The 21428-nt window shown below is 31.0% G+C and overlaps 2 protein-coding genes across 5 annotated transcripts in view; one reads left to right on the top strand and one right to left on the bottom strand.

Annotated features, from left to right (window-relative positions):
* Nucleotides 1-10209, top strand: part of LOC107443451 (S-adenosylmethionine synthase) — a 31781-nt gene extending 21572 nt beyond the window's left edge. Inside the window, exons 7-9 of the mRNA XM_016057310.4 lie at nucleotides 1863-2045; nucleotides 6221-6354; nucleotides 8956-10209. Of these exons, the coding sequence (XP_015912796.1) occupies nucleotides 1863-2045; nucleotides 6221-6354; nucleotides 8956-9058 (420 nt within the window). The 3' untranslated portion in view covers nucleotides 9059-10209. The remainder of the gene's footprint in view (nucleotides 1-1862; nucleotides 2046-6220; nucleotides 6355-8955) is intronic.
* A 1353-nt stretch (nucleotides 10210-11562) lies between these two features.
* Nucleotides 11563-21428, bottom strand: part of LOC107443450 (SEC14-like protein 2) — a 51688-nt gene continuing 41822 nt past the window's right edge. For all 4 annotated transcript variants that reach the window (XM_043040812.3, XM_087159455.1, XM_043040813.2 and 1 more), the window contains exons 5-13: nucleotides 21188-21253; nucleotides 19852-19945; nucleotides 19501-19592; nucleotides 16764-16845; nucleotides 16597-16677; nucleotides 14691-14777; nucleotides 13847-13953; nucleotides 12721-13024; nucleotides 11563-11823 (exon numbers count right to left, since the gene is read on the bottom strand). In XM_043040812.3, coding sequence (XP_042896746.1) covers nucleotides 11726-11823; nucleotides 12721-13024; nucleotides 13847-13953; nucleotides 14691-14777; nucleotides 16597-16677; nucleotides 16764-16845; nucleotides 19501-19592; nucleotides 19852-19945; nucleotides 21188-21253 — 1011 coding nt within the window. In that variant the 3' untranslated portion in view covers nucleotides 11563-11725. The remainder of the gene's footprint in view (nucleotides 11824-12720; nucleotides 13025-13846; nucleotides 13954-14690; nucleotides 14778-16596; nucleotides 16678-16763; nucleotides 16846-19500; nucleotides 19593-19851; nucleotides 19946-21187; nucleotides 21254-21428) is intronic.

Raw genomic sequence — 21428 nt, 5'->3', positions numbered from 1 at the left:
TAATAAAAGATCCAGGAAGAAAAGTGAAACGTATTTTATTCTAGATGGCTGGCGCAAATGAGAAATTTTTTTCAAGATACGAAAAATTCGCGAATTTCTCGTGGTAATCATTTTTTAATGCGAGAATGTAAAAAAATATGCCAGATTCTCGCGCTGTAGTGAAAACACTGACATAATAAGGATTTTTTTTTATAATAAGTGCAGCTTTTCTACTTTTTGTTGCAGCTCCTACATTTGTGTTTATTTTTAAATATTTCAGTTAACAGGTGGGCTGAAAAGTTCGTAGGCTAACATAGAAAAAAAAAATTGATAAAATTTCATTTTATTATTCAATATAGTTTCCTTCAAGAGTGATACAACAATTATAGCGGTCATATAATTTTTCGATACCATTTTTATAGTACGATTTGTCTTTAGCTTCAAAATAGGGCTTAGTTTCGGTGACTACTTCTTCATCGACGCTAAATTTCCTTCCAGCGAGCATTCTCTTGAGGTCTGAGAACAGGAAAACCAGCAGGGGACCAGATCTGGAGAATACCATGGATGCGGAAGCAATTCGAAGATCGTAGTTCAAACGATTTCGTAGTTCAAACGCTCCAATAACGCTATGTAATAGTTGATGTTGATGGTTGTTCCTTTTTCAAAATAGTCAATGAATATTAAACCATGAGCATTCCAAAATACTGATGCCATAACTTTGCCTGCTGACTTTTGCATCCTTCCAAGCTTTGTAGTTGGTTCTTCTCGTGCAGTTCACTCGCTGACGGTCGATTGGGCTTTGGTGTGAAATTATGGAGCCATGTTTCACCCATTGTCATATATCGACACATAAATTCAGATTTATTACGACTAAACAGCTTCAAACACAGCTCAGAATCATCAATTCGTTGTTGTTTTTGGTCAATTGTGAGCTCGTGCGGCACCCACTTTGCCTAGAGCTTTCTCATACCCAAATATTCATTCACGATATGTCTAACACTTTCCTTTGATATCTCAAGAGTCTCAGATATTTTGATCAACTGCACTTTACGGTAATCTAAAATTATTTTGTGGACTTTTTTGATATTTTCGTCGCTAACAGCCTCTTTGGGGCGTCCACAGTGCGCATCTTCGTAGGTATTCATTTCGCCTCGTTTAAACTTAGCAAACCACTTCTCAATGGTTGATTTTCCTGGTTCAGAGTTCGAATAATGTTTCTCAAGCCAAGCCTTGGCTTCAAGAGTATTTTTTTCACTAGAAAGCAATGCTTTATAAACACGCGAAATTCCTTTTTATCCATTGTTTTTAAACTAACAAAAGTTGCTTCACTAAAAATACTATATCTCACAAACTGTTAGTCCGACAGCTGTCAAATTTATACATGTGTCTTTCGAAGGTTAGAACTAACTAAAAATCATATGTTTTTAATAATAGTAGCCCCATCAATGTGTCGGCCTACGAACTTTTCAGCCCAACTGTTAAGTTTTATTTCTAGAAACGCTTTTAAATATTATTTTTAGTAGCTTTTTACATTAAGTGTTGCTACTAATTGTAGTTTAAAAAGTGCAGCTTTTAGGAGTGCTCCTCCTGACACTCGTGTCGCGACGTGGTGGGTACTATGGTTACAAGAAAAAACTGCTTCGTATATGGGTGAGCAGTTTTGTCTTAATCTTGGACCCCCATTAGAAATGTGCTCTCCCTTGTTACCATAGTAGCAGACGGCCCCAGGCTTTTACTCTGGATTAGTTCTCCTCAAAGCCGCAGTCTCTTTAGAGAGCAAATCAGGTTTGAGAAAGGAACTTTGCTGTACAGAGTTTGTATTTAAATTAAGAAAAATATGCCGAAGTATTACTTATGCTTTCTCTTTTCCTTTGTGTTTTTAGGGTGATGCTGGCCTTACTGGTCGAAAAATCATCGTAGATACATATGGCGGTTGGGGTGCACATGGTGGTGGTGCATTTTCTGGCAAAGATCCCACTAAAGTTGATAGATCTGCTGCTTATGCTGCTAGATGGGTTGCCAAGTCATTAGTAAAAGCTGGTCTCTGCAGACGTTGTCTTGTTCAGGTAATTCTTTGTTTTTACCTCATATTTTTAATCAATATTGTCCAGTATTTTTTTAGTTGGCACAGAGTTCTGTTTTAAGTCAGTTTCAGATGTTATTATCAGGTGTTACCATCTTTGCAAAATAGATAAATATCCAATAATATTAATTTTCTTAAAATAAGTATCTTTAGTATTTTTTTTCTAGTGGATTATCTCTCAGGTTTATAACCTTATATAAGTTTGCTCTGTACTAACTCTATTTATTCTAAAAATGACCAAGAATTTAAATACTATTTAATATCAAAATAAAAATCTTGACTCATCTGGAGCATTGTCAATGACTATGGTTGGTGGTGGTCCTACATGCCAGTGATTCTTATTTCACAGTGGTCTAGGGTTGGAACATTTAGTGGACCACCAATGATTTCGAATGCTGCAAGATGTCTTCCCTTTGTTGAAAAATAAATTATGAGTCATTTATTACTAAAAGGAAGGAAAAGCTTATTGAAATAAATGCTGCAAAGTTCACATTTTTTATTGATCTGCTATAATGCCAGTAAGAAAAGTATAAGTAGGAAATGAGCTTTTGCAATCGTAACATTAATCGATGAACAAAGGGATAAGCTTACAGCTCACGTGCTCGGGTATAATAAACATTGATAACATTTATTGCATGTGGTAACCGAAGCGATTAGGCAAATTATAAGTTTATTGCTACTTTTTCCGATATTGTGTGTTCAAAAACACTTTTTTATGCTCATAATTTATTGCCAGTCCATCAAATCTTTGAAAATTTTTTAACTTTATAGATAAGTGTAAAAAATCCCATAATCTAAATACCTTTAACATATATGTACCCTAAATGTTTCTTGAGAAATTATAAAAAATGCCAAAAACTTAGTGCTCATAAATGGTTTGTTGGATGGTGTATGTATGAAAAGCTTTAAACAATGGGAGGAAAAATATAAATGTGCAAAAGGCACCAATGAAAGGTAGTAAAATACGATTTTACTGGGCATTCGTTCCCTCTCTATATTTTCCCCTTAGAAATGCATAACATTTCCGGAAGAGTTAACTGACGAAAAATTTTGTTCATTTATTTAAATGATAAGGGGGGTAGCTTTCGTTTCGATATAGAGTTGGATGAAAAAAAAGCTTTATGAAAAAAAATTTAGTTTCGACTATTGAGAAAATAAAATCAGAATGTTAAAATTTTTACATCACCTGATGAATATTTTTTACTGTTATTAGGGTTGGCATGGTATTTATCCTTTTTACTATAGTTATTACGGTCTTGGAAAAAACCTGTTTTTTCCCATAGCTTTTACATTGTCAGAAATGATTTTCATTGTTTCTTCCATTTCTTTTGAGCATCATCAAAAGAGGCCTACACTTAAAGCACTATTTAACAATAATTTAGAACATTGTTAAAATATTCTAAACATTAAAGTACAATATGTGATCCTTTTAAGAGTTTGTGTTCTAGAAGTTTTTGAGAATAATTTTTTTTTCCTCCGTCCCCTATTTTGCATAGTATAACTTCTTAAAAATAATTAAATAATATTTACCCTAAATAAATATATATATATATATATTTTTAAATTTTATTGTATATTTTAACACAGTATAAGATATACAAAATGTTATTATACTCTTTAAAAATTGGGTAAATTATTTTAAGTATAATGTGAGTTTTAAATATTTAAAGTACTATTTATTAAAACCCTTTAGGTAGTATTTTAGCTTATAGAATTATAACTTTTTAATTGGTTTTCCTTCATGAAGACTACCTCTGCGTTAAAATCATGCTTATTCCGAGTTGACTCTATTTGTAATCTTTTTGTCCAATATATTATCGATGCATATTATCACCAGCTGAATACCTATTCTTCATTGGGATGGAATAAACTAACAATCAATATAGCAGTGCTGAATAACCCTACAAAATCCTGCAATAGTTAAAAGGCAGATACCAACACAAGGAATAATGCCAAGATAATACCATTTTTCAATTTATTATAAATCACGTAATTTTCTTCTGTAATCCATACGCTACTGAGATATGTTGCAAAAGAATCTAACAAGAACTCAGGGTAAGTGATTAAGAAAGTTGACAAGCATGATACAGAGTCATTTAAATGTAAGAATACCGAAAGACTCATATGTAGATACGAATATGCTTCCCCATAGGCAGAATATTTTCAAATGTTCTGCAACAGGACTTATTAATTTATACAAATGTTCTGCAAGCATTTCACAGCTAAAAAGAGTCAATGTTGCATTAAAATACTATATTTTCATTTATTAAAATACAGAATCATACATAGATACACTACATTATTTTTTAAAGCAAGCAAACATTCTTGATTTGTTACTTTTTCAATCAGTTTTGAAGTACAAAATTTTGTTAATGACGATGATGAATTAGTAATAAAATACCTGTGATATCAAGAACAGAACATTAAAATAAAGGGAGATCACTGATAAATGTGTTGAAATTTGTGCAGGGTGTCAAATGTTCCTCTTCTAAAGCAACATCATTCCAGGGAAACAACAAATGGTTTTATTCAAGATACAAATTGTTCTGCAGGACTTCGTTTGTTCTGCAACGTACGTCACAGTTTTAGGCACTTTCTGCTTCTGGGTATACTTCTATAATGCAATTGAAGGCAACACATATTTTAAAAATTATGATTTCTTCTGAGATATGGCAGAATACGGAAAGAATGAAATTTATATTAGTGAACGAGGCCTACTCGACTAAACTATAATTTGATTCCATTGCGAAAGAAAGCATTTTGTTTGGATGGTGTGTTTTTGTGTTTGATCTGGTAACTTAAACTGATTAACATATTGAAGGTTAAACTTTGTAAAAATCCAGTACAGTTCCAGTGAAATCAAATTTTAAATACTAATACACAATGTTTTTTTTTAAATTCAATTTAGTTTATTAGACACTTATAAGTATGTATATGCTGTATCAATAAAGGTGTGGCTTACAATAATATATAGTGTAATAATTCGTAAGTAAGATTTTAAAGTTCGATTTATCGTTATTTTCTTATTGGTAATCTTATGCATTTATCAATTTCCTAATTTTTTAAGAGAAAATTTTTGTCACGCCTAGTTTTGAAAATGCTAATTATACAATTAATATTTAGAAGATAGCTTACAGATCACTAGTCCAATGGTTTAGTTATGTGCTCATTATCCAATAATTTTTAATGTAGAAATAATAGTGCATCATCTAAAAATAAAGAAATCCTCTCAGTTATAAATATTTTTTAAAAATCACTACCTATCAAGATATGAAGATGATATTCCGGGTTCTCATATCATTCTTCCTGGTCTAATAACTTGAAGCAGAGAATAGGATTATTCTGCAGATCTGATTTTTTAAAATCAAGCATAAATTTTCATATTCATGTAATTTAAAAAGCTTGCATCTCAATTCATATTCTTGCAAATTTGAAATTGATTGCCAAGATTCATATTCACTCGTTTCAATGTTGTGATTCTTATTCATGCAATTGTGGTATCAAACATCCTTATTTTTACGAAATTTAACTACTCATTGAGATTTGTATTCACACGAGCTAAAAATTATGCATCCTGATTCAGTGTTATGATTTAGAAATTTAATATCTCAATGTGTATTTTTGCATTTTTAAAATCCAATGGCACGATTCACATTCATGTGATTTTTTTTTCCTTGGTAGGTTAAGTATTTCCTTAAATTAGTTACTATAAAGTTGTGATAATCTTCATAAGTAAGTAATTTAATAATAAATATTAGTTTTAAAAAATTTTGTTTCACAATCATCCCTGACCATAAACATGGGTTAATAGTATTTACCATGTTTTTCCCATGGTTTTTACTGATAAATATCTAGTTTTTATCATGTCTTGGTAAAACCCAAACCCTGCTTTATAAAACCTATTCATTTCTTCGCGAGAAGGGTGAAAATATTAAATTTTCGCATAAGTCTCAATGTAGCCAAGTGTAAAAGGGAAATAATTCTAATATTGTGTTCTAGCTATTTCTGCCCTAATTTTATTTTTTAATTATCCATTATACAGTAGTGTATAAAATCTAAACCAATTTATGAAATAAATTCCCTATCACAATTCTTTGGTTTGCAGCTTTAACTCTTTTGTTATTCAAAATATGTAGTTCATGATGTTCAATTTTTCAGCTCTCTTATGCTATTGGAATTGCTGAACCCTTATCAATAACTGTTTTATCATATGGAACTTCAGAGAAAACTCAAAAAGAGTTGTTAGAAATTGTTATGAAGAATTTTGATTTGAGGCCTGGCATGATCATCAAGTATGTGGCCTTTTTTTTTAAATAAATTATTACATTTTCATTTATTTTATGTCTATTATGCCTTAAAAGTTAGCTTTTTCTCTGTTAAATTAGTGAGTGGCTCTTATTGCGTTTATAAAGCTGCATCAGAAACTACGGGTCAGAAAAAGAACCTAAAAGTCAAGGATAATATTTTTTAAAAAATGCAATTTGAATACAAAAAATTTGCATTTTGTGGCCAAACCTTAAATTATTTAATAAACCTATAACTTTAAGAACCTTTTGAACCTTGTAAATAACCATTGCATACAAGATTCGTAATTTTTAATCAGTTTTTTTTCTTTCTTTCTTTCTTAGAGCTTTAATTAAAATAAATCATAATGTCAGGGTTGCCACTGGCAGCTAAAATGCGACTGTTTGCAACTATTTTCGGCCTGAGGCGACTATGGCAGCTTTTTTTGCCTGAAGAGTATTGAAAAGCATCTATTTTCAGGAAAAGGGGCCTATGGGGAGACTTTTCTGTAATCCTAACCATGTTTTAAGCATAAATCAGGGTTCCCAAGGTACTTAGAAACTGCTTAACTTTTATTTTGGAAAATAAAGGCCATTAATAGTACTTAACTTTGGTACAAGGTTTTTAAAAGTGCTTAATTTTTCAGCATCACTATAGTTGATAGGAACAATTTTTCAGTTCAATGTTTTAAAACAAAAAGTCGTTATTCTATCACCTAGAATTAGACCATGCACTGAGACTAAAGCATTTTAGAGAGACAAGCAAGGAGAAGAAAGCATGCCCTTTTATTAATATATTGGTTCTTTCATTAATATATTTCTTTAATAAATTTCTTTATTTACTCTTTTTTTAATATATGAAAAAAATTGCAAATTTTAATTTCTGCACCTAATTTTACAATTCAATTTCAATGAAATTATTAAAAAGGAAATACAGATAAGTTTCTTAGATGTTGTTAATCCTTAACAATCTGAAAATGTTTTTTAAAAAAGCCGAACCTGGGTTTGCAAAAATTGTCTGGACCTACTTTGGCGAGCCCTGTTAAATAATAAAATTTTATCAGTAACCTGCATTACAATAAAATTGTTTTTTATTAGTTTTTTATTTAATTTTTTTAAGAAAGTTAAGTAATTAGCTTTGTCACTAGTTATGTATACAGGGTGATTCTAAAAAGATGAGCAAAATTTTAGGAAGTGATAGTACACACCCAAGCAAACAATTTTTATCAGAATGCCTGGTCAAAAACAAAACGCTAAGGTACTGGTGCATTTGGGAAGTTGTTTGGTGCAAACGTGAAAGCTCCATTCCTATTGCGAGTTACTGCGCTGCGTTACTTGTCACCAAGCTTTCGGCCGCTGCAGGGATAGTTCGTGATATGCCTGGTGCGTTTCAGAATGTTAACCTATCTTTTCTTCGCCGTTGTACTGCGTGCATAGCCGCTCCCGGCCACTGTTTTGAACTGAACACTTATTGTAATCACGTGCCATTAAGTTTGCTTTTATCACTTAACTTCATCGTTCTTTGTGTGTTTTGCCTCATATAAGAATATAAACTTTGACTCCCTCTAGCGGTTTTGCCTTTTTGTTTTCGACTATGCATTCTTTGATAAAAATTGTTTGATTGGGTGTGTACTATCTCTTCCTAAAATTTTGCCCATCTTTTTAGAATAACCCGGTTTTTATTCATTTATTCGATGATAAACAATCATTCTATTATTAAGGTCCTGAATTCTTCAAAAAAGTTCCTTAATTTTTTCAAGAAAAATTCCTTGAAAGTGCTTAATTTTTGCTTTTTTAAAAAAGTGGGAACCTTGTAAATTAGAATGACAACCTGCAGACTGCGGGGAGCACAATAAATTCTCTTTAAAAAAATTTGAAAAATTAATGTTCTCAACTTGCACAGATTCCATTGTAAGTCTATTTTGTTTCTCAATCGCCTTGCTACAAAGTTGCATGATTTTAAACAGTCTAATTTCTAATAAAATATTACGATGCGTGAATTTAGAATTTGAGTAATCACTTTCCACACTATATATATATATATTTTCTAAATCAGTTATTGATAAAACGGGAAGATTTTTGAGGCAAAATGTTTTTATTTTTTTGTCTGACATTTTATTACATTAAAATTTAGTGCTGGAACACTTAACGTTTATTTAAAAAAGTATCATATTTGCCCCCAACTTGACTAAGTGGATCATGATCTATGACAATTAAGTCATTTAATAAAATTTTAGTAACATTACTGAAAATTTTTTCGTATTTAGGCAACTATTTTGCACATTTTTTTTCTGTTGCAACCTTGTAATGTATTTAAGTACATTAACTGCTGGCTGTCAAATACTTCAACATATGTCATCTTAGTTTAGCCATTTATTTATTTTTTTAATGTTATGTTAATTTCCTTTAAAAATTGTACATACTTTGAGCTTCAGAAATATATTTGTAACACGTATTTGTTTGAAAAGCAAATTAAAATCTCTCAATGCTTCAAAATATTTTCAAATTCTTGTGAGTTACGGATCGTAACAAAATAAATAGTAACAATTAATGGATTTTGTATTTAAAAAATTTTATATTGAAATTAAGATTTTTTTAAATATTTTTTAGAGAGCTTGACTTAAAGAAACCGATCTATCTCAAGACAAGTGCTTATGGACATTTTGGCCGTGAAGAGTTTCCATGGGAAAATCCCAAACCTTTAATCTTTTGACGTAAACATTAATATTTTGTGTATGTGTCTAGTTCAGGCGAACCACAGTAGATATGTCAATATTCTTCATGGATTTAAGGTTACCTGTAAATAAATTTATGCCTTATCTGTTTGAATAATGACTATCTGCTGCAAATGTGCTTAACAAGCTCATTATTAATCAGATTGTAAAAATATAAGATGAAAACTGGATCAAAATCGGCATTTTCTAGCCCCAAAAGCCCACCAATTTTTTTGTCATCTTTTTATCTCAATATCAATAATTTTTTTTTTTTTACATATTTTTCAAATTATAGATTTTTCTTGATTAAGACACGACATATGATTAAGTTTGAATAAAGTATTAAAAAGAAAAACCATTTTAGTATTTGTTTTTAGCTGTGATATTTTCTTGGATAACTGTGCAGTGTGTGCTAATCAAAGAATTCTGGAAACACTGCATGTTTTTATCCTTGTGATTTTGATCCATTAACTTTTCGTCTTCTATAATCGATGCACATTTGTCTTGTGTTTATGAAAATTCCAGTGGAAAAGAGCACTTTTTTTAAACACTCGGGTTCGCTTACATCTCTCTTCTATTCATATTTAAGTATTTCATTTCTATATGAAATTTAATAACCAATGCAATTCTTGTGTTCAGTATAAAACAGTAGGAGCTTCTATGTTTTAATATTAATAATGACTTTGCACACATAGTCAAACTTCTATCTAATCTGTGATGCCATTGTAAAGAGAGTAAGCATAAAAAGTACACAAACACTTGACTTTTATTATGAATTTTTTTTAAAAAAATGAAATGTTTCAAAAATAATTTGTGTTTTTTTGACTTAATGATTTGGTTTTTACAATCAATATTTGTTTTCAATGTTATTTGTCTTGCTTCATATGTTTCTTTAGTGAATACAAAGTATGTTTGAGACTGCTTTGGGTTAATTAAGGGAATTGATATGTATCCAAACATCAATCTCTTTTGATCTTTTTTTATACTGTTTATCTTACTTTATCTTCAAGACTGTACAGTTTCACTCATTGTTTTATGTCATCATGAACTATTTGCGACATTGGAATGGAGATATATCTTGACATGCATTCAATTGTTGAAAAAGTACTTGCATTTTTATGAATATGAAATAAAAACGAATTGCGAATCATGTGCTTGACTTTTTCATTTATAATCCAGCATTTTCGTCGAAGCAACAATACTTCTCTAGCCTCACCCAATCAATTCACAATTGCTTGAAATTTCTTTTTTCCTTCTGGCTTTATTAGTTGAATAAGTAGATAGAAATCTTAATATGCTATATATGCAGGAATTATATTTTAAGTAGGAACCCTTTTGTAATGGAATAAGAAGGACTTTACTTATGAAAGTAAATTGTATCGCAAAACTGAAATATGAACATTTATTTAGAAATTCCTTAACTTACAGTACAGAACCCGTTATCCGGAAATCAGTAAACCGGAACGAAATTTGATAAATTTTCCCTCCATTTTTATTAAAAAAAATGTTTTTTTCCTCATAAGATTTTAGGATTTTTCTTTCTTTTTTAAAAGATGTTTACCTTACCATCATTTTGGAAATAATCATTAGTGTATTACTTCGTTTTTTTTCAAGATTATTTCCAAATATTATTATTTTTTTTCAGTTGGGTTTAACTTAAAAAAAAAAAATGTTTTTTTTTTTTTTTGTAGCGATTCAGAAAACCGGAAAAATCAATTATCCGGAATAGCGATGGTCCCGATCGTTCCGGATAATCAGTTCCCTACAGTAGTTACAAATCTGATGGTGCTAAGTTTAGGCTATATGGTGGATGGTCCAGTATTTCCTATTCATGACAATAGGCTGTTGAAAAAAAGCCTGCATCATTTACACACATTTCCATCATTCATTACACTACCATATACTTCGACAAGCTGTCTGAATTCTCGGGATATTTGCATTTAAAGACCAAAAGCCTGAACGCAGTTTACAATGAGCGGATTTACTGATTAACATGGTGACTGGCTAGACTGTATAACTATGCAGCCAACACCAGTCGAGGCTAGCCAAGAGTTATCTATCTTGAACTTGCGTCACTTGGCAGACTGTTCAATCTGCCTTCATACTAAGGTGTTAAATTAAAAAGTTTATTCTCTGGTCATAACAATCAAGAACCAGTCGATAGGATTCTTTACGTATAGAAAAACCTTTTAGATTTCAAAAACCAATGGCTTTATAGAGTTATAGAAATTATTTGGGGTTTAAGATAATCCAGATTTTAAATTTTATAAATTCAAGTTACTTCCCTTTTTGCTGAACTACCAATGTGCAGTTAGAAAAATAGATCTGAAAATTCAACTGTTTGCAACTTGTTACAGTGGTCAGTCAAGATTTCTAGGAAGCTCATATTCAACTAAAGATGCTCCTTTTTTTGGTATTGAAAAGAGATCCAAAAGCTATTGTGTGTTATGTTTTGAGATGAAATGTATGTGTATTGAACATGCTACATAAAGTTTTTCTAGCGTAAATGCACAAACCAGAGCCAGTCTTTTATTATGTAGAAAGAGATGCATACAGATGAATTGTAAATAACATAAAATTACACAGAATGAAACTAAAACTGAATGATGAATTTACAGTTAATATACAGATTCGATAAATAAAGTATTTCATATGGAGATCCATTACTATTGGGTCTGAATTATTTGAGGTGCTTCGACTTCCACTTTATAATAGAGCTGTTTGGCTGTGAGCCAACTGTATGAGTTATCAAAGTAAAGTACATCTGAAAGTAAAATTGAAATTAATTTATCTGGTATGATAAATTAAGAACATATTTAATGTACCTATGAAACATGAGATTTTAGAGCCAGTGGAAAATAAATTTTGTTTTAAAATCCTGTCAATTTAACTTTTAACCAATTACTGAAATTAACTTCGAGAATTTAATCAATTTTGGTAATTATTATTATTTTTTTTTTTAGATATTTGGAGAAATAGTTTTTTTCGTCATTAAAGTCTAAATTTTTTTAATCAAAACCAAGATTTATGTAGTGATGAAAATCGTCTTTACATTAATAATATTCTTTAGATTTGTTTGAAAATGTTCAAAGAAATTTAAATATCATTCACAAAAATTGATTTAAAAGCAGTGAAGAAAGTTTTTGAAAAAATCTAAATAAAAAACCTTTATAACCTAAACCTAAAATAAAAACCTTTATAACCTAAAATAAAAACCTTTATCCTGCAATAAATGTCTCATTAATACTTAAGACTTTTCTTATAGTTGATAATTATTATTTTCTAAAACAATTTTTATAGTTAGTTTGCATATGAAACATCAATGGGATAAATAAAAATTTCCACTGTTGACAGTGATGCTAGAATTTCCAAGACTTATTTTATTTGTGTTGTCCTACAGATCCAATTAAAGATTTTTTTTAAAAAAAGCAGTAAATTATTGAAATAAGAACTAGCTTTAAGTTTTGACCTGTCTAGGAAAAAAAATTTAAAAAAATAATCATGGAAATTTTAACCTATAATTTTAGGAAGCTGAACAGTTATTCCATTCAAACAAAAGTGTTAAAGACAATTACTAAAACCAATGCTGGAGTAAAGGAAGTAAAAGGCAATTAGAGTTTTTAAAAAAGAAAAAAAAATTATGATGTGGGAAAATACTTACATGTTCCAGTTTTCTTGCAGAGGTATTCATTTTCCTCCGGTATCAGTTGGCAATCTACGTTTTCAACTGGTAAAAGCTCTTCTAAGGATTTATCGGTCTTTCTGTAAAACAGTCCAAATTTAATATTACATTCTTTGGTTCTGAAAGCCCATTTTAGGATTGAGCCTTTGGATTCTATGTCAACAGGAACTTGCAAACTGGATCTCTGTTGCACAACTGCAGATTTCATATCGGGGTCTGGTCCTCCACGATTGTTATTCTCCTTCATGTAGTATATGGTATCAATTTTAGAATCCCAGTTGACCTACAGAAAGTAATGGAACAGCTGTGAGAAACTTTTTGTGTTTATAATGTTGGGGAAAAACTTCTAATATGAGACTCTTTTAAAAAAATTATGGTGTTCATTGTTTTATGTAATGCAGATGTGACTTAAATCATTAGGGATCGCCTAAAGTTGCAAATCTCAAAAATAGGAAATATTAACAAATCTAGAAGATGTCCTAGTATAAAGTACAATAACGTCAACTGAGAAAAAATATTGTTTTTCATTGTTGCACTTTTATATAAATATTGTTTTTTACATCTTTAACAGGGTGCGTAGCGTTTTTAAAAAGTACTTATTTTTGATTTACGTCTTTTGAAAGCCCTTAAAGGTGCTTTTTTTATTTGACGTTTATAAAAAGTGCTTAATTTTTTATCTTTTAAGAAGAGATTTTTTCTTTGCCGTATCGATTATCGTTCTAAATCACAAAAAATTCATAATTATGTAAAAATTTTGAATTTTAGTGATTTTATGTTTATAAATAAAGAACTTTTAATTTTTGTTACTGCACAGATCCTATAGTTATGATTTTTTGGGGGGAAGTGATTAAAAATATTTTTTGAGTGCTTAAAATGTGCTTATTTTTTGATGAAAAATCTGGCACCCTGTTTAACCTCCTCCCCCGATAACAGTTTAAAAAATTAAGATTCTTGTCTTGTCTGACAAATTTCAAAACAAAAAAAATTTCGTAATTAAATAAATAATGCACATGCTTATTGAACAAGGAATTAAAGATAACAGTATAAGACTTAGCTGATGTTAAAGTATAGGTTATTTTTTCATTGAAGAAAAAAAGAAACTTACCAAGGTTGTACATTTAGGATTTCCGTCTGGATCAGTACGGTTTCCTCCCAAGAAAGCTGGGACCAAATCCTTATCCACGATTTTCCACAACTCATCTTGCCATTCATCTGCAAAATAATAACACTCAATATATTGAAAAACAACACATTTTTCACATGTTATGCTATTTAAGATTTATATTAAAATCATTGTGCATTTTTAATTTTAAAAAGTTTTCGATTCAAGTTTTCTTTTTTGAAAAAATTTAAATGCACTGTGCAATACAGATATTACGTTTACGGATAATTTAAGATTTTAAAAAACCGGCCGAGTGGTTAGCGTGCCTGACTGCCGAGTCGCGGGTTCGAATCCTGCTCAGGGCATGGATGTTTCTTTCTCTCTGTTTTATGTCTTTTTCTCCTTTGTGTGTGAATGCGACCCGCCCTATAAACGGGTTGTGTGACGTGGGCGACGCTGCTCCACCTCCGTGGCTTCGCCACCGGTGCCCACTGGGTAACGAGAAGAGAGTAGCAGTTCTGGCATTCCTGCAGCCAATGGGACAACCCCTAAGTGCCCGCCATTATAAAAAATAAAAAAAAAGATTTTAAAAAAAGTCTCAAGTTAAAGTTTTCAATAACTAACTCAAGAAATTAAATGAATGTATTTTTTCAGGCATTGCTTACAACACTGCTTAATGGTCAAACTTGGATTTTCGTTTTTTTATTTTCTTTTCTTAAGGAAGATATTAAAGAATAATTTCTTAGTTAATATTTGTTTCTTCTGGTTCAGAGCTTTAATTTTAAAAACTTCATAGTTACATTTATCAGTTACAACGAGAGCTATGTTGAGAGAAGTATAAATATACCTGTTTTGTAGATTTTTATTTTGCTCAATGTGACGGCGTTTAAGAAAGGCTTGAATATATTGAAAATCCAACTGAAGTAGGACGGAACTGAAAGATAAAGATAACTAAATCAGAATACTACAACTTTGCTTAAAAACTGTCTAATAATGAATTACATTAGAATACAAATAATTACATTTTCTAATTCTAATAAAAATTAAAAAGTTCATAGTAATATGAAGAAATAAGGTCAGGAATATAGTTATTAGTAGGTACCGAAATTACTAATGACTTTTTTTTGGTGAGGGGGGGGGGGCGCAGGACCTTAATTTTTTTTTTTTAGTCGCCTTTCAGAATTTATAGTACTTGCTCAAAAGCATTTTAAAAAAAGTAATAAAATATTTTCTACGCTGGCAAGCAAACTAAATTTTTTGTTGGAACTAACCCGCATTTGCGTTACATGGGGAAGAAAACCTTCCACTGTTAGTCTGACGGCAAGGGGACTCTAACCCATGATCCGTCTACCACTGAGGATATTTTTTGTCAGCACTGTGGTCGGGGCAAGCAGGATGCGGAATTCGTATCGACCAACCATCGCTGGGGTTCGAACCCGGGTCACCTCATTTAAGGCAAACGCTCTATCCCCTAAGTCAGTGTTTCCCAAACTTATGACTTTTGTGTACCGTTTCTAAATTTTTCGTAACGCTGTGTCCCACTAATAAAAAATAAATGTATTTTTTACTATGAAAATATTACACAAAAGTTAAAAATCACAAATGGCTGTTGACACAACTAACTGTTAACTCTGCAAAAAATAGCCTATAGAAAAATACGTAATCGTACATTTTCATGACTAGCTTTGTTTTTAAATAAAATTTTTGAAATTTTCGTTTGTTGCAAGATATTTCGCATAAGAGAGCGTACCCCCGCTAAACAGTTCCCGTACTTCTGGGGGTACGCGTACCACACTTTGGGAAACACTGCCCTAAGTCAATCACGGCTCAACATTTATGTATTATATATTTTTATTTGATGACCATTGTTGAACAGCCGGCCCAATTCTGTGTTGACAGACTACCGATTCAACTCCGTATCCTTGTAATTTTGATCCTAATCCAGAAGACAAGGGAGCTCCTGGATCAGTACCCCCAGAGGTATTGGTTTGTTATGGGAACTTGGAGGACTTTGTGACCCGACGAATTTAACGTGCATCGGTCATCATTTACTACACATTACAGTCTTTGGCCGATGGAGATTGAACCCACTACCTCTTGGACATGGGTCCAGTGCCCTTTTAACCATGCTATCCCGGACCCAACATTTATATATAAAACTAATCATTTGTATTGTTTGAATAGCCTGGTTGTTAGGGCATTGGGCCCATGTCGAAGAGCTGGCCGAACCCTGCTGGCCGAAGTAAATAGTGACTGTAGTAAATCTGTTGGGTCACGAAGTCCTCCAAGTTCCCATAACAAATCAATACTTCTGGGGGCACTGATCGTTCTCTGTTTCAGATCAAAATTACGATCTGTGGATGTAGGAATGTGTTTGCCTTTTAAAACGGGCTGTGACGTGAATGTGTGGCTGAAATTATATTCTTGACTATAGTTGGCGCTACTGAAAAGCAAGAAACGCACCCTCTTCCTTAAAATTCGCTTGGTTTCACCAAGCAGACTTGCTAAGATTGACAGGTGGCATTAGAAACAACAACATGCTATATATGGTTCTGGTATTTCCACCAGATAGCAACAAAATGCACAGAAAAATCTTATTGCTGACATAACGTTTCTAAACAAAAGCACATATCATTAAACTGTACCGAACCCTTCGTGCATACTATCAGCTTATAGAAGCAAGTTTCCTGTAACAAAATGTATAAATTGAATGACAACCATGAAGATTAATATCTGAAATATTTCTAACTCACCATTAATAAGATAGGCGGCTTTTAAAGTTTCAGGATAGTTATCCTGGTACATAGTTATCAGTTGAATGCCAGCATTTATAACTGAAAAATAGTATATATATTTCAATTAATTATTGACTAACTTTATTCTATTTACTACAACGTCAGTTAATTTATTTCTATTGTACCTGATTTATCATTAAATTGCTTCAGGGAGAAACCACTGAAGTCTAGAATGAATGTAGATTTTTCTTCGAATATTCCAACACTCTAAAAAAAAGAATAAATTTTTAAACAGTTTTATAAAATAGTTCATGAAATATCGGAACAATAAAAAATAGACTTAATAAAATTTACACATGAGCTTTAATCTTAGTGGCTATGCTCTCTTTGTCATTCGGTAATATGGATGAGCATTATATCATGAATCATTTTAAAGCATAGTAAAGCATTCCCGCTACAACCCTTTCTGAGCCAGGAGGTCATGGAGGTAAAGATTTCACCATTTCATGATCAACGGCATAATTGTAGCAACGTGGTCAGCAATGCGCATATGCCCCCACAGACAAGCTTGTACCCATTGATCTGAAGCTGGGTGGGCTTCTAGCCGAGACAGGGGATTGAACCCCAGTTCTTCACAATGACATTTCAGTGTCTTAACCACTGAGCTATCACGGTTCGATATTGTTTTTACATCTCCATAAAAAATATTTTAGGGGAAAAAAAGGATTCTCACGATACATATTGAATATCATGTTTTGCGATTAAAATCTAGGATACGACAATTCGATAATGTCGTTATTATCGACAACGATAAACACTGAATACGTGACTGTTGAATGTCCCGAACTCATAATTACGGTAAATTGTGTAATTTAATGGCTTCCGGACATATTTTAATTATTACTACAATTCTTGAAATTCATTTATATCTTAGATATTGCAGCATTAACTTAATAAATTTAATGTTTTATTATTAATATTAAAACATTACACATGAGCTTTAATCTTAATGGTTTTGTCCTCTGTTTCTTTGTAATTCGGTAGTGTATGTGGGCGATGTTTCGTGAATTATTAATGTTATTTATGTACCTAACAAAATTCAACAACTTCATAAAGAACTACTAAATTCAATACATAATGAAATTCGATAACATTTCGAACATCTTTCAAAAATAGTTAAATTGAAATCAAAGCTGCGGGCAACAGCTAGATGGTAAAAAAAATTGGTTAATATATTGTTTAAAACTAATTAAGTTGTTAGGATTGGAAGAGGGATTGAAGAATTAGAATATTTAAGTACAATTTTGCTGTGCGTTTGGCTTGGTTATCATATAAGTGAATACGTTGTACAACATAATTTTGAAAGGTAACCAAGCTGGTCGCCAAAGTACAGAACTTCTTAAACCACAATTAAGTATACTGAGATATAATTTAGATTACTGAACTGAATAATTTGCAGTATAATAAAATAATTATTGTTTTGAATTACACATACGATACATGAAAGTCGTAAATATTGTAAAAAATATGAATAATTTTAAATCCTAGTTAACACGTTTTGTACTACTTTTTCTTTTTTTTTATCCACATTTCGTCTAAATAGGGTTTTGTACCTGGACTATTAAAGATGAACTTGAACTTATTTTTAGAAGCAAAGATCAATAGTTTTCGAGTTTTAATAATAAATAAAGGCCAAAATTCCTGATGTCATTAAGCCAGAATTTGTAAAAAGAGACCAAACAAGCCATTGATGTTACTTATTTCAGCTTTATCAGATTTAATACTTCTTAACTTTTTTACACTTATTAACGTTTAAATTCTTTTTTAAGGTAAATAACTGAAGCAAACATATTTCTAAATATTTTAGTGAGAAATTATATGAGAACTTAGTCATGAGCTCGACGATTCAACTACTTCTGGTTAATCCATCAATGTTCTACAGCAGTGTTAGTGTTCCCCAACCACCGGTACCGGTTCGTGGATCAAATGGTACTGGGCCGCTGAGCCTGAACATTCATTCTCCCAGTTTGTGCACGACTTTGCTTTTAAAAGAATTCGAGAGCTACTTCCCAAAAACAAAAGATCCACAAACTGGTAAGGAGTAAATCTGCGACCCATTTGTCAAAAAAATCAGGCGAATCTAGCATGTCTGTGCATGAAGAAGATCAACTGGAGATTACAAATGACGGCGTCCTTAAAACTACGTTCGACACAACAACTCTGCCGGTATTCTGGATTAATTTCATGGCAGAATACCCCAAGATTGCCACCACAGAACTTAAATCCCTATTGTCATTTCCAACAACCTATCTGTGTGAAGCGTGGTTTTCTGGAGTAACAGCAACCGAAACAAAGCAACGGAATAAACTGGACATAATCAACACACTTCAGGTGTCATTGTCTCATTGCAAAGAAACAAGCTCAGGGTTCTCATTGATTTAACGTTCTTGTAAGTTAAAATGTTAAATCACTTTATATTTATTTTTTGATGTAACTGTATTTTATTTTGAAGGCATAAATACAATTAAATTTAAATTAATAAATCAAAATAATCTAAAATATGAACAATCAACGCCCCCCCCCCCCCACCAACGGGCCGCGGTAATATGTATAGTCGTTTTCATTATCAAATCCATTTCGAAGGTAGTTTTTCTCAGCATCCATTATAAGTTGAGATAATATTATATTAATTGGTCAATTTTCATTCATTAAATAAAGTAGTTAATACAATATACTTTTTTTTTTTTAATTTTTAGTAATCCACAGTTTATTGGCATTGCGCTTAAAAGCTTTATAAATTTTTCAATTTTTTTAAATGAAACAAAATTTTTAGTTAAAATTTTTTAGTTGATTTTAAGTCATATAATATTAATATTCTAAATATTGAAAAAGTGTTTGTTGGTTTTAAATTATTTATTTTACCTTTTTTCTTTCATGCATCATCTTTAAGTCATTCTCTAAGAAATAAATTAGAATTTTCATCAGATCTATTACGGGAAGAGAGTGTACGTAACCTAAAAAACAATAAAATCAATAAAAAACAGAAACAAGCAATTAAATACCTATTTCTCAAATATCTCAAGAAATATTTCAGAAAAATATGCAGAGAGTAACAAAAATCTCAATCATTACTAATATAAATATCTTTCAATATTTGCGAAACAAAAACTACTTAATTTGATTTCCAGACATATAAGAAAAAGTTCCATTCTAATCAATCATAAACAAATATATACGCCATGTTTCCTGATGCGTTAATAAATTAATGTTTACCTTTATAATCCAGGATTCCAACCATAAATAGACGGACAGCACTGTTTTCGTTATCAAAACCTAGGTACTGGGAAATAGGATACTTTTTATACACCTGTCAAGAGAAATTGTAGAATGAATACATGTTACATTAATATTTATAACTCATTGTATTCAACTATTATTTTATAAATATTTTTCCTGTTAAATGTTGTTTTGATTTTTTAGAAGATTCTTTAGAATACGAGTTCTAGAAACAAACGTTAAAAACATCTGGAAAACGAAATAACATACCCAAAGCATTTAAAAATAATTAAATTCTTTTCAAATACGAAATTAAATTTTATTACTTTTTATTAAAACGTTTTTTTAAAAAAAACTAGTTTTTTTTTAAAAATTGTATTTACTATTGTTTTAAATAAATTTATACATGCTGTTTGTTATCTGATTAAATATCTCATTAAAAATATATTTTGGGTAAAAACAAATAGTATTGCACTCTAAAAAAAATGCATAGCTTAATGTTCATTTACCATAAAATTTTACTTGCAAGGCTGAGTCTTAAGCTGTAACGTACAGTTACATAAATTTACGTTAATAGTGTACGACTGAAGCACACTAGAGTGTTTTTAGGGGCTGAGTCCGTTTATGCATGCAGGATATTCAAATATACAGGCAAGCTGTTTTGTTTTTCAGTCAAATACCTTTAAGTGACTTTATGAGAGAACGCTTTATATTTTATGTTAAAATCATAATTCGTAGTGGGCTCCGCCTGCTGATTTAAATACAACCAAAGGGCGAAAATAGCAATAATTTTAGCGACTCCTCAAAAAAAAAAAAAAAAAAACACTTAGATTACACGTCACAGAAATAATTAAAACTATTAAACACTATTTACGACATAATATATTAGAGAATCTTGATTTCAGTTGTGATTTGAAATCCATGAGTTAACGCATAACTTTGATATTCTTTAGTTTTCCGCCATTTTGTTTTTCAGCACTGATCATTGCAGATAGTAATTTTAAACGAAATTCAATAAGGTTACCTGCGCAGTAATACGTCTCAATGTGTCTGTGAATGTATTGCTATTATTATGAACATTTAAATCACAATTTGTAATCTCAAAAATTCAGGCAATTGTCGTCTAAAAGACATTGTTTGATCGAAATAGGTAAACAAAATTGCGTTAAGAGTTTTTATTCACTCAGTGTTATTCACATATTATTCAATGTTTTCATTTACATATACTTAATTCTCATATTAAAGTCTTTTTAATCATACACAGATGGTTTTCATTCATAAAATATTTAGATTATTTAGTTCGAATAACTTAAGAATTCTACGATGGACTTACGTCAGGAAATTCATATGCAGGGGTGAGAATGGTGTCAGCTCCAATCTTCTTGCGAAATTTGTGACTCTGTGGAAATCAAGTTTTAAAACGGATTAGCTGGTGTTGTTTTAACTGAAAAAATATGTGACTGTATTTTTTGTTTCAAACTGATTAATATTTGAAAATAATTAATGCTGCTAAAAACTAATTTGATTGAGTTAGTACTAATTTGATGCAAAATTTTTTCGACTGTTATTAAATA

Source organism: Parasteatoda tepidariorum, chromosome 3, assembly GCF_982258835.1.
Source record: "Parasteatoda tepidariorum strain Cologne lab strain chromosome 3, Ptep-v5.0, whole genome shotgun sequence".
NCBI classification, from domain to species: Eukaryota; Metazoa; Arthropoda; class Arachnida; order Araneae; family Theridiidae; genus Parasteatoda; species Parasteatoda tepidariorum.
Note: the sequence above shows the minus strand (reverse complement) of the source record. Positions and strands in the feature narration are given on the sequence as shown.